The following is a 13,906-nucleotide window of genomic DNA, read 5'->3' as shown; positions in this document are numbered from 1 at the left end:
GTTAAAGGGTCAGATATTGTCACTGCCAGTGTCCGGTCACTATGGGGAAACCTGATCTGGGCAAAAGACACCCTGCAGCCATTTCTGTCCCTGCTCTCTGAACAGATGAACCTACTTCCTTGTCTAGACAGTAGCAGGAGGCCAAAGACCTTGGCACCCACAGGACTGCCCTCTGTGGGACCAAGCCTCCAAGGAGCCTGAGAAGGATGGATCTCCTCCCCCTTCCCCATATCTATAGAGGCCAGGAGTCCCCCTAAATTCTTCATCTGTCTGAATCAGCATGATGGGTTACTAGCTGAGTGGCTTTGGGGTAAGTTAGCTTTGTTCCCCTGGGTGTAAACGGGAATAGCATCATCTGCCTCATTAAGACTGAGGGCAACAATAAAATAAGTCACGGAACAAAACCCAGCACCTGTGTCATGAGGCTCTTTCCACCTCATAGACTGTACTGAGTTTATCCCACCCCAAAAGCCCAAGTCCTTCTAGGTCCATCCCGGCAGGACCCTAGATCTACAACTAGGTACTATTTTATCTGGGGGAAGAGGATTCAGTTCCCAGAAAGTGAGTCCCCCTCACTTTTCATCCTGGACTTGGTGGAGTGCAGGGGGGACATCTTCCTATTTCATTGAAACATAGTCAGGAGGAGGCTAAGGTGCTGTGCCGCTCACTGGTCAGTGCCAACAGCACCCAGCAGTCCCCCAAGATGGGCACCTGGATGTCCTTCCTGCTCCGGGGCACTTGGGGAAGAGGAAGACCTGCACACTGGAAGCCAGAAGCGTTCTGATGAGAAGGGATATCAAGGCTGGCGACCCAAGTACTGTGCATCCACAGAAAGAACCATGAAGTCGGTGCTGGAAGCATCAACCAAGAGCCCTGGCCTGTCCAGTCCCCACCTCAAGGAGGGAGGGAAAGGAGAGGCCAGGAGAATGCAGTGGGAGGTACTTTGAAGCAGGAAGCACTGGCTAGCTCTCCTTCCCAGGACTACCCCAAGCCAGCTTCTGTTCTGTGCCTCTATGGGTCCCATTGAGGAGGCTGTGTCAGGACGGTCTGTATCATCCTCAGGCCCAGGATACCCCATCACTTCCACTCATGGCTCACAACTAGATCTCCTCACACTGAAGAGAGCAAGTTGGGTGGACATCAGTGTGCGGCAACGCTCGGCTCCTTTCTGACTAATTCATTCCCGCATTGAGCAGCAGAAACACTGAACACTGACTCCAAGGTTAGTCCATGTGTTTCCCTTATCAGGAGCTCCTGCCTCGCCACCTATCTGTTTGCAGCCCCCGTGGGCCAGCGTGAACAAGTGAGAAACATTCACTTCCATCTTGGAGCCCCCCCCCCCGGCACCCCCCTCCCGGGCTTGCTGCACCTTCTGCTCTCCTTCTGGAACTCCCAGTAAACCAGAGGACAGAAGTCACAACAAAACTGAGCGAGCTGTTCTAGCACCAGCCTCCTGGGAGTTTCCAGTACCCGAAAGAGACTCTTGCCGATGTGAAAACCGTGGGACTTGGAGTCTGCCGGTCTTCTGTGATGGCCTTAGGAACTATATCACTCCACTCAGATTTCGCTGGCGCTGGAGTCCCTCCTGAGTGGACTAGATCCCCACGTAGGGAGTATAGGGGCATCAAGCGCCGGCCAACACGGTTCCAGCACCTTGTGTCCCTAAATTCAGTGGGGCCTCAGCCACAGGACACTCACTAAACCAACTTTGGCCAGGAGTTCGGAATAGAAGTGGGGCAAGGGCTGGCACTCGTGACTGTAGCGACAAAGTTCGAGACGGTTCCGAACTGCTGCTGCCCCAGGACTGTGCGCGCACCCAGCCTCCTCCCACCCCCTGCAGACGGGCTGCGAGGGTACGGCCGTGCGCCCAACTGCGGAACCTATTCGGGTCACGTGGCACCGCGGCCAGAGCCCCGGCGCTGACCCTGAGAGGAGGGAGGGACCGACTGGAAGAGGGAAGGGGCCGCTCAGCGGGGGCGGGGCAGCCCAAGTTCCCGGGATTCCCTGCAGAGCAGCTCTGGGGAGACCCAGTCTACAACCCACTGGCCACCCGCCCTGGGCCAGCGCCGCACCTTTCTGTGAGGGGTTTGGCCGGCGATCTCTTCACGAGGCAAGGACCTTGTTCCTGGGGTCCCGCGCCTACTCTAACCTCTCATTCCACCCGGAGGAGCCTGGGACCTGCCCCGGTGACCGACTCAGAAAAGCAGAGTGTGCAAACCGAGCTGCAGCACCTGCCCCGGGCGAGCGCAAGAGCTGATGGAGGGGGCCCACTGAGCCTGCCCTAGACGCCTGTCTTTCTTCTCTGCAGGTCAAGCTCGCGTAGGGGAAAATGTACCAGAGCTTGGCGCTGGCCCAGAGCCCCGGCCAGGGCACCTATGCCGACTCCGGAGCCTTTCTGCACTCTTCGGGAGCCGGCTCCCCGGTGTTCGTGGCACCCACTCGCGTGCCCTCCATGCTGCCGTACCTGCCTTCGTGTGAGCCGGGCTCGCAGCCTCCCGCGCTCGCCGCGCACTCTAGCTGGACGCCAGCAGTTGCTGCTGATTCCTCAGCCTTCGGCTCCGGAAGCCCGCACCCGCCAGCTGCACACCCACCGGGAGCCACCGCCTTCCCGTTCGCTCACAGCCCCCCGGGGTCGGGCAGTGGCGGCAGCACTGGGGTCCGGGACGGTGGCGCTTTCCAGGGCGCGCTGCTGGCTCGCGAACAGTACCCGACCACGCTCGGGAGGCCCATGGGCGCCTCGTACCCCACAACCTATCCAGCATACGTGAGTCCCGACGTAGCTCCTTCGTGGACCTCCGGACCCTTCGACAGCAGCATCCTGCACGGTCTGCAAGGTCGCCCTGGTGGTCTCCCTGGCCGCAGGACCACCTTCGGTGAGTACCGGGCTGGGGCTGCCCGGTGGACCTGGCTCTAAAACTGAGGCGCGCAGCAATAAACCCGCGCGCTACGAAATGCGAAAACCCGAAATGCGCTCTTCTGCAGTCAGGGCTCTTCCGCCTAGTCCGACCACGCAGATTCCCGCCTAGAATTGTTAGGACTCAGAAACCTTCATAAAACACACAACGATGAAAAACGCTCGATACAGAATTCTTTTTTCAGCACAATAGCAAGAAAATAATAGATTTCTGCTTTTCACCCAATCAAACCCAAAAAAGCATTTCTAGATTATGTCGATTTGGGACGTACATTTTAAAGTTTTCACAGGAAGTTTTGGAAATTGTTTTTGGTTTTAAGACAGGGTGTCATTATGTAGACCAACCTAGTTCCAAACTTAACAGCAATCCTCCTGCTTCAGTCTTCCAAAATGCTGAGCTTCCCGGCCTGTGCTGGGGCTGAAAATGAATTTTATGAAGCTCAAAAAAAAAAAAAAAAAAGCGATTATTTGATCAAGTCACCACAGCCATCTCGTCCCGCAACGCTGGCATTCCATCTTGAAAGTTCCATACCTCCCAGGAACATAAATTAGGTTAGATTCCAGGGTTGTTGAGCAGAGAATCGTTCGTCTGGGTTTCTGAGTATTTTTGAGGAACAGACACAGTAAAGAGGGCTAACCTCGGGGCCTTGTCTAGGCCATCCCTCCAAAAACCTGGAAGGTTGACCCCTGATTCATAGCTCCAGTCTAGTCTCAAACCGACCTAGTAGACTTAGATAAGCAAGGGCAGCCCCTGTGCCTGGCACCCCCCCCCCCGCCCTGAGCCAATCAATGCCCCACTGCCTTCGCATGTGTGGTTCCCTGATACCCCTGTGTCTTGTCTTCTGAGGGCAGACAGTAGTTGATCCCACAACAAAGCGGACAGGAGGCCCTTGTAGACCTCAAATCTCCATTTCCCAATCCTCAGACCACTCACTTGTACACTGGAGACCCCGTGGGATGGGGAAGGGAGGGAAATAAGGCTCTGCCATTTGTTTCCCGCTGCCTGCTTCCAAAGTGTAGTAAAAATGCAAGTGGACTAGGCCCTGGTTAAGAAAGACATGTCAGGTATCATCTACCTTAGACTTCGGCTTATTTACCCTCCTACCTTATAAAAGCAGCCCCAGCTAACAGATTTCACTGAAAATGAAATATGACTAAGTATATACATAAATAAGTTGCTCTTTAAACGAGTAAGTTTAAGACACTATAAAAGGAAGCGGAGTCCAGCAGAAGCCCTCAGGCATCCTGGTGGAGCAGAGGCCCCAGTCCACAAGCTTCTTGTCCCCACAGTACCTGACTTCTTGGAGGAGTTCCCTGGTGAGGGTCGGGAGTGTGTCAACTGTGGAGCCCTGTCTACACCGCTGTGGCGCAGGGACGGCACCGGACATTATCTATGCAACGCTTGCGGCCTCTATCACAAGATGAACGGGGTCAACCGACCACTAGTGAGGCCCCAGAAGCGTCTGGTGAGTGTGGCAGGGAGAGGGCCAGGGCCACGAAGGGGGTAAAAGGACTAGCTGGCTCCTACAAACTCAGCGGTGTCTAGTTCTTGAGGGATGGGGTAAAGACTGAAGCATAGGCACTGTAAGCTTCCCAGGGCTCCTGGTTGGGCCAAACTCATCTCCTCCTGGAGTTAGAAAATATCCAGGGACCCATCAGTATCCAGGCAAGGAGTCCTGATAGGCACCTGGCTCAGGGTCTCACAACCCACTGCAACATTGTAACCTTACAGCCCATTGGAAGTTACCTGGGACTTAACAGACACGGTACCTTTCAAAGCCACTAGCTACACAGTCACAGGATGTTTCAGAGTCAGTTTTGAGAGTGAGTCTGACCTGGATACATATAATACACAAATACAACCCCTGGATACAGATTCTGTGCGACTCTGAGGGCTCAGTCTTGCAGTAAGACTATGTGGATGGCAAACCTAGTCCTGAGTATTAGAGGCCTCAAGGTGACCCAGCACAGATAAGGCTGAGGTGCACTGATGGTGGTCTAAATGAGAGGATCTGTGGATGTGTGTCCTTGGAAAACACTTTCTGCCTCTGTTTTGAGGGTCTCTAGGAAACTAGGCTTCTGCCCTTTGCCTAGATCGCTGGCTAAATCTTGTTTTCACTTTTGGTTCTTTATGGTGCATGGCACTGGTGTTAGGGATGTCAGGGCTCAGGCGTGGGTCACCGAAGTCACAGAGGCAGGAAGTAGCTTTGCTCTCTCATCTCACAGGCCAATCTTCAAATTCAAGTTTAAATATGGGTTTGGGTTGGAGTTGGCAGCTTCCGTTCTTCCTATGGAGGCTGTAATGTGTTCCTGGGTCTCAGACCTGGACAAGTCCTGAGTACCAGGCCCTTCTGTGTAAAGGTGTGAACCCCTCATGTCAACATCTCTGCCTCCAAGTTTCAGGAGCCCCTGTGCCCATAGCAGGCAGCACTGAAGGACTGGGTTCAGCCTGACGGTGTGTTGAAGGTGGTTCTGAGCGCACGAACTTGGGGTTATAGATACTCAGTGTTGTGGGCATAAGAGGTCCCGAGATGGGAACAACCTTGCAAGTTCCGGGAGGCAGGTAGGATACAAGAAGGGGCCTTGGGGAAGCTATGCTTCCTTCCTCTGAGCTGGGGTTTAGGATCTGCAGGCCCGGTCTGCCCAATACCTTGCTTCTTACCATCTGAGCGGCCACCTCAGAGGCTACTGTGCCCTCCGTGAGCTGCTCAGATGGGTCTCTGTAACATTCACTAATGAGGAAACCATGGAAACATAGCCCAGTCATGGAGGACCAAATCCCAAGCCTGAGGATGCAGTCTCCTCAGGCAGCAGACCTACTCTGTGCACTCTCTCCTGTGCCTCCTCAGGCAGCAGACCTACTCTGTGCACTCTCTCCTGTGCCTCCTCAGGCAGCAGACCTACTCTGTGCACTCTCTTCTGCCAGGCTCTGCACTGGACGCCCAGACACAGTGATAAACAAGAATCAGGCAAGAGCCGCTGTCTGCTCTGGGGTAGAGGGATTCGGGTCCCTGGCCCCAAATCTACTCTTGTCACCACTCATGCCCCCATCTCAGTTTTCTGTCAGCAGACAAGGGACAAGCTTCGACCTAATCTGCTGTGTCTCCTATAGGAGAGGGTCCACTTGGAGCCGTTCGAGCCTTGGCTGATCCCCAAGGCTCCAGTTGGCTGCCTCAGTCAATCTTAGGTAAGCTGAGCCCTGGACAATGAGGCAGCCGCTCTTCAACCCTTTTTATTGCAGCTTACACTCCCCAGACGGCTTCCCTGCCTACGTAACTTGCCCTCCAAGCAGGGCTCCAGCCCCCTTCCCTGTGTGTCCACCTTGGCAGGGCTGCCTTTGAGCTCCAAGGCTGAAGTATTTGCAGGTCCCCAGTGCATGAGGCCTGGCACTTAGTGTCGCCCTCCTTCAGGTGAGCAGCCATTGAAGATTAACGTCTCTTGAAAAGAGGGGACCAAAAATAAATAAATAAAATAGAATAAAAATGAAGTGTATCCAGGGGAGGTTGCCTGGTCTGGCACAAACGGGGAGAGAGGACAGATGGATGCTGGCATGTGAGGTGGCATTGGGGTGTGGCAAATGGGCATGTGCCAAAGTGCTCAACAGAGAGAGAAGATTCTGTCCACCTGGCTCCTCAGTTTCCTGACTGATCCCTTGTCACCTGGTCCCTTGACATGTCTGAACCTGTTTCCCTATTGTCTAGTGGCTGATGGCTGTGACGTTTGAGGGAAAAGCAAGCGCTTCTCGGGTGGTTGTTTTCCTGTGTTTTTAAGTTCATAAAAGTAAAAGATAATCACCACGGAAGATTCCAACCTGGTTTCTGGACTTTTCTCTTGCACTTCTGGACATGGGTTACCTTTCATCCTGTGTATGGGCTGCATGTGGGACACATACTTCGATTTCTTACCCACCGTGTCTCAGAAGGGTCCATAGTTCCTGGAAGAAGAGAGGCAGGACGCCAGGGCCCCCCTGAGTCTAAAGGTCTGTCGGGAGCTGTCACCTACAAAGTGCCAGGCACCTAGTTAAGTGTGGCTTCCAGATGAGCACGGGTATCTTCCTAGTCATATTCCGAGTATGGCCAAGGACACTTTTTAGCCTGATGTTCTGGAATTGTAGTTGAATTTTTATCCCTGAACCATAACGGGGATAGATGGGGGTGGCGTTCACATGTCCTATCTGAGAGGTACTGTCCGAAGTGGGGACAGAACAATACCGTCTGGCGACAAGATCCCATCACACACTGAACCGTGAGCATCACAGAAAGGTTCAGCTCTCGGGCAGCTCAGGAGACATTGCGCTTGGTGAAGAGAGTTGGGCCCTCCAGGATGGTCCCCCAAATGCAGCACAGGAAGCCCATTCCTTGCTCCCTACCAACTTCATTGGTTAGACCCAGATTTCTGGGTCTCAGAGCCCAAGTTCCCCAAACACAGGGAAGTCTCTGGTGGGATTCAAATGTGTGAGATCAGGGGACTCGAGGCGCTGAACACAGCAAGGGTGGCACATGACAGATAGGACCCCGAACCCTCTACTCAATACTCTGTGGGTACTGGGGTGCTGCGGGATGTGGGGGGTGTTGTCCGTGTGTGCTCTGAGCCTCTTGGGAGACAGGTATGCAAGGGGACCAGCAGGATCTTGAGAGTTATCCTTAGGGCCTGACCTCCTAAGTCTGTGGCCTTCCAGGCACTGATCCCCCACAGAGGTGCTGGATTAGATCAATCTGGCTGGTGATCAACAATCAATAGTTGTATTTCTACACTAGGCCTTTACTGGGCCCAGAACCCCACAACTAGCCCCTGAAAGGTCTGTTACATCTCAGGGATGGGAAATGCCCAGAGGTGAAGGATTGGTCCTGGAACCAGAAGGTCAAAGAGTCAAAGCTTTGTGGAGCAAAAGATACCACGTCCTGCCAGACAGGTCCATGGCAGGCTTCAAACCGTCACCACCCGAGCATCTCAGTCAACCAGAACGGTCCACGGCCCGGCCGCCGGTAACTGCTGAGTCTGGCTTCCATCCTTCTGCTGGTTGTCATTCTCTGCACCCAAGGACCCCAAGTCTGGGTTCCCTAATTTCCGGGCTCACCCCAGCTTGCTTGCCCCACAGTCCTCATCCCGCCGATCCGGCCTCTGCTGCTCCAACTGCCACACTGCCACCACCACCCTCTGGAGGCGCAACGCGGAGGGCGAACCAGTGTGCAACGCCTGTGGCCTCTACATGAAGCTCCACGGGGTGAGTGGCAGGGAGTAGCTGCCTTTATCTGGGGTCACATGGTTGCCCCTCCTCCCCAGCAAGACAGGCTTGAACATGTTCTGGAAGTGTCACACACGTGTTGACTGCCTGCACACCAGCTCCTCTGGGAGACCAAGCTGTTGCCTCCACGTCTACTGCACAGACCTGCCCACTGAGGCTCAGGGAGCTCCCCAGGGTTTTCCAGGATAGATACTGGACACCCAAGTCTTGGCCTCTCGGCTCTCGGGCAGATGGGATGGCACCCAAGGGTGGTGCCTACAGTTCAACCCAGCGTCTAAGAGGGGACTGGCCCTCCAGGGTAGTTCAGGAAGGTACAGGGAAGGGCCTAGGGGTGAGCAGGGACAGGGAGCAGCCACCTACCCTTGCTGTTCCTGCCAGGTGCCAAGGCCACTGGCAATGAAAAAGGAGAGTATCCAGACAAGAAAACGGAAGCCAAAGAACCCTGCCAAAATCAAGGGTTCCTCAGGTAAGCAGGAAGCCAAGAGGAGCCTTCAGGCCTCCAAGTCTCATTCTGATGAGTGACCTTAGCCTTGCCGTGGGAGGGGCACGTGGACAGATGTGGGGCGGCTGACCCTCTAGCATTTGGTGATGTGTGACTTTGAGAAGTCTCTGAATCCTTCTAGACGAGGACAGGAAAACTGGCCACATGGCGGCAGGGGGCGGGAGGGGGGAATATGGTCAGATATATTCTGTCACATGGTGGCAGGGGGGGGAGATATGGTCAGATATATTCTGTCACATGGCGGCAGGGGGCGGGGGAGGAATATGGTCAGATATATTCTGTCACATGGCGGCAGGGGGGGGGGAATATGGTCAGATATATTCTGTAAATGTCCTCCCCTTCCCTCGCAGGATCCGCAGCAAACACCACAGCCTCCTCCCCCACTCTTCTCGACACCGACAGCTCAGCCACCACTCTGAAGGCAGAGTCCAGTCTGGCATCTCCAGTGTGTGCTGGGCCCACTATCATCTCCCAGGTAAGGAGGATGAGGCAGGGGAGGGCTAAATCCTCACACTTCTCTGGAGAACCTTGACTCTTCACCAGCTCCAATCCCATCAGAGTCCCCCAAGACCTCTCCCAGAGTTTCACTAAACACATAGCCCTCAGCCACCAATATGATGGCCTCTTCCCCAGAACTGTGCGTGACATTGCCCAGGACCTGTCAGGTCTTACCAGTCCTGCTCCTCAGTGAACTTTGTGCTCATTCTAGGCTGAGGGGCCCTTGGGGCAAGTCCCCCTATCCCATGAGAGGAGGTAGACTCCACACTCCATCCCATCCCCCCTGCAGGCCTCCAGCCCAGCGGACGAATCCCTGGCCTCCAGTCATTTGGAGTTCAAGTTCGAATCTGAAGATTTTGCCTTCACCTCCTCATCCCTGAGCCCCCAGGCTGGTCTCAGTGGGGTCCTACGTCAGGAGGCCTGGTGTGCCCTGGCCTTGGCCTAAGTGCTCAGGAAACTGTTCCCACGGTGCATCTCAGGAACAGAAGTTAGTTCCTGACCCAGCAGCCCCAGAGGTTCCTCACCACTGTGTGGGGAAAACTTTGTGTTGATCGCCTGGAGAAAGAAGCAGGCTGGTGGATGAAGGGTGGAGCCTCAGCTAGGGTAGTAATGGACTCCCCAGACCCGTCATGGACCTCTCTGCAGCCAAGATGACTGGAGATACCCACCAATTACTTGAATTCAGCTCTTGACATCGATGGTCAAAATTTACAGTTTGTAGCAGCTGGCAAAGGTTCACAGCATCCCACAGTAAAATCTGATCCAAGTGAAACAAACATAGTCCAGGCAGGCAATGAGAAACGGCCTCTCGGCCCTCGAGGTCTTTATTTCTCATGTTTGACTCTGCACGGCGGACGGAGCGCTCACTCCCTTACGGATGCGGGACAGCCAGAGACCAGGGTACAGGTTGAGCACTGAACTAGGACACCGTCCCAGGGCAAACGCATCCCTCCAGCCGTCTTCACAGACTTCTGTATTTATTTGTATGTTGGTCTCCAGACCTGGAAGTAAAGGGCCTTGTCCTGGCAATCCGTGTACTAAGGCATTTGCTGGTGGGAAGACCCACACAGCGACACCGTTGGAACTGGGTGACCTGTGGCCTTGTGGCTTGGAGTTGGTGACACAGCCCCACCTACAGTATCCTTTTCACTCCAGGTCACATCAGCTGGTGGTGACTCTGCCCAGGGCCTGCAGGTCACTTATACAGCCCTGTGCAGGAAGGTGACAGGCAGCAGAAGGCAGAGGTGCTCTCTAGGCCACATTCCCACAGGTCCTATGTCCTTTGACTGCTTCCTGGTCTTTCCAGGCCTCTACTCCCCGGTAAGGAAACCAAGGGAGTCAAGGGGTCATCCAACCATGAAGGCCACCCCTAACCTGTCTTTTATGTGGACCCTCAGTTCTTCCATCCAGTTCAGCTTGAGAGAGAGGCAGTGAGCGCTGGTTAGAAGGAAATCAAGGGGCAGTAGCCTGCAGCATTTGCCCTGTCACTAGCTCCGAGCAGGCATGCCTCACCACCCATGTGTCTGTGGAAGGCAAAGCCAGCCGAGCTGCCTAGGTGTCAGTGGTCACATCCCAGATATTGGAGTAAGGAGAGGGAGGGGACTAGAGACCTGGACACAGGCAGCACAGTGTATCTCTAAGCACCCACACCCCAAGTGCGCAGATGCGGACCAGACCATAGCATCAGCATGAGGCTGCGCACAAGGTCTCAGCAACGTGTTCTCACCGCAGTGTTCCTAGGAGCTCCTTTTGCCCTGGCTTCAGTTTCCCCTTCTGTGATGAAAGAGGTGTGACCACATCTATAACTCATGCACCTTTGAGGTGGTACAGGACTCACCAACCTAGGGAGGCTTCCTGGAGACAGCCACAGCGCAAGACACAAGGCAGGTGGCATCCCTTGGATGGAGAGGAAGGGAGTTCAGGTGAGAGGGATGTACACACGAGACCCCTTCCATGTTGTAGTTTTTTTCTTAGACAGGGTCTTACTATGTAGCTCTGGTTGTCCTGAAACCTATTACATAGACCAGGCTGGCCTTGAGCTCACAGAGACCTGCCTGCCTCTGCCTCCTGAGTGCTGGGATTAAAAGCATGAGCCACCACACCTGGCTTCCTTTGCTTTTTTATTTTTTAATTTATTTTATCTGTATGAGTGCTTTGCCTTCATGTACGTGTGTGTGTGTGTGTGTGTGTGTGTGTGTGTGTGTATCCCATGCATGTATGTGTGTGTATCATATGTATGTATGTGTGTATATCCCATGCATGCCTAATGCCTCAGGATCCCCTGCTACTGAGTTGCAGGTAGTTGGGAACCATCTTGTGAGTGCTGAGAACTGAATGGATCATCTGAAGAAGCAAGGAGTACTCCTAACCACTGAGCCATTTCTTCAGCTTCCTAATTCTGTTTCTTAGCTAAGGAGCCAGCTGAGGTGAAGAATGCCGTCAGTCAGTCACTGGGCATGATTACTGCTGCTAAATGTGAGCGTTCTCCTCCCCAGGAGGTAGCCAGTGAACCAGGTCCTTTATACAGCTACCAAGAACCCTGCCGCTGCCCTTCCTCCCCCTCCCATCCCTGTCCTGCCCGCTGGTCATAAACCACCAGATGAGTTGTACTCACTGGGGCCAGAGCAACTGGGGGACTTATCCGAACAGCAGGAGGGGAAGGAAGACCCTGTAGTTTGCTCTGCTCCGCTCCGTCTCCATCACCCCAGACCATGAAGCAGAAGGGGCCGGCCATAACATCCCTTCTGCTTCATGAGTCTGTCCCTTCCTGTCCAAAAGTATTTTCTGGTCCTCCATGATTTGTCCTGGAAGGAAGGAAGAAGGAGAACCATGATAAGTAGAGCACATGGGGCAGAGATAGGGAGACCAGGGTCCTGTCCATTGGAGTTTCTTGCCAGAGCTTATGGGCAGAGCCCTCCAGCCACGGCCCTGCCCCATGGCTGGAGCACAGCAGACAGGCTGGTACCATACACTTCTACTCTATTCTGGGGTCTTGCTGCAGTGTGTGTTGGCGTGTTCTCTGTAGATACAGGGTGAAACTGACCCCTAGATGCTTCGTGGCGGAGCTGTGCAACGTCAGGAAGCCAAATGCTGTTTGCACTGCCTCAGACGGAAGCTTACGGGGGACAGCCCAAAGGCTGAGAGTTTCTTAGACTAGAAAGGGCAAGCCTGTCAGAAAGTTGAGCCAATTCTCCCAGGTATTCATCTGAAAGCCTGGGGTCTCAGAAAGGAAAGCTTAGGGGAGGAGGCACGTGGAGGGCAGTAGCTTCCTGTTTGACCAAGTAAGGGCATTTCTTAGAGCAGGCCACTTGCTACTGTCAGCAGCTTGGTGTGGGTCTCATCAAAAGACTGAAGGCACCATGTTGGAGAAGGGGCACTGACCCATCCACAAGGCCCTCTCCGCCGTCCTTTGTCACAGCCCTGTGGACAGTTCTGGGGCCCAGGCAGCATTTCCGAAGGTAAAGTAAGCAGCCTGGGTGGACATGTGAGAGGTGATGTTCCGTGGTCCCAGTTCCCCATGTTTTCTCAGAGACGGGCCTGCAGCTGGGAAGCCCTCAGAGTCCCTCCAGTCTCTCTAAAAATAGGCCCAAGACAGCAATAGGGGAAAAGCTCCAGCCCTCTGTGGGACCCAGCTAGGGTAGGGACACCAGCTAGCAATGAAACTCAAAAGTGTCCTCCAGTCCCACTCTCATGTAGCTTAGAGTGTGTCACACCTCATATTGCCCTAGATTAGTGCCAAACAGCCACCCAGACAGGCCTACCCCATGCATTGACCCTGTGACCCAAGGAACTAAGTTCCTACTGTGTCCCTGTCTACAGGATGAAGAGAGGCCAGAGAGACATAGTTTCCTGTAGCTGCCAGGCTCTGGGCAGGGCGGCTGTGATGCCTGAATTTCCTACACAAACACTTGGGTTGGGGCTGACCCTGGCCTCAAAGGGGAGGGGGCTGACTAAGCTCTTCACCAGTAGCCCCCTCCCCTCTGGGCCCCGCACGCCGCCAAGATGTTGACACGGACGGCTCCAGCCGTCTTATTTATTATCTGATAAAGCAAGCTCGGCACCACTGGTGGACAGCGTCTGGCCGCTCTGAGCTGACCAGCATGGGGGAGGAGGGAGGCGGTACTAACAGAGGCGGGGCCCCAGCCTCACCCTAGGACAGGCCTCCACCCTGGACTCCCTCCGGGACAGGCCACATCTTCTCCTCCCCCACCATTGGCCATCTGGAAAGGATCTCCCTGCCTGTCATACACACCTGAGCCTGTGCCCACTTCTGCAGAACTCTGCTTCCCTCCGGTTCCCAAATCTTCTAGCTGAGCCCTTCTTCCTCGTGTGCCTGGCACCCCATTACTGTTGCTGCCTATCCTCCACACCCTGCATTTGGCCTGGAGCTCAGACTTTCCATGATGCAGGTTCAGGCCTGCTTCTTCGCCTCCAAATACTACTCCTTCAAGAGTCAACTCTGCAGTGTTGACTAGGCCCCGGGAACCCATCCCCCACCCCCTCCATCCCTGGGCCACACTGTTGACTAGGCTCAGCAGCAACCCTCCCCCCATTCCAGGGCTCCTGTCTGCAAGCAGCTGCATTTACTCTCAGGTACAGGGGACACTTGGCAGCGTCCAAGTGCATCTAAACCTTTGCTTCATCCTCGCCCCAGACGCTAATGCCCTTCCTGACCCTCATGTGTCTAACCAATAGCATGGGCACTAAGTGCCCACTCACCCCTCCTCCAGCACTGATGGGAAGAATT

The 13,906-nt window shown here is 54.5% G+C and overlaps 1 protein-coding gene across 1 annotated transcript; it reads left to right on the top strand.

Moving 5' to 3' along the window:
• Nucleotides 1-2,329: 2,329 nt before the first annotated feature.
• Nucleotides 2,330-9,604, top strand: GATA5 (GATA binding protein 5; the record flags this gene model as incomplete). The annotated part of the gene is made up of 6 exons (XM_080924697.1): nucleotides 2,330-2,873; nucleotides 4,205-4,380; nucleotides 8,013-8,138; nucleotides 8,538-8,625; nucleotides 9,012-9,136; nucleotides 9,449-9,604. 6 exons carry the CDS (start codon nucleotides 2,330-2,332, stop codon nucleotides 9,602-9,604), a joined length of 1,215 nt encoding a protein of 404 aa, XP_080780823.1.
• Between the last annotated feature and the right edge of the window lie 4,302 nt (nucleotides 9,605-13,906).

Source organism: Micromys minutus (assembly GCF_963924665.1).
Source record: "Micromys minutus genome assembly, chromosome: 11".
Classification (NCBI taxonomy): Eukaryota; Metazoa; Chordata; class Mammalia; order Rodentia; family Muridae; genus Micromys; species Micromys minutus.
Note: the sequence above shows the minus strand (reverse complement) of the source record. Positions and strands in the feature narration are given on the sequence as shown.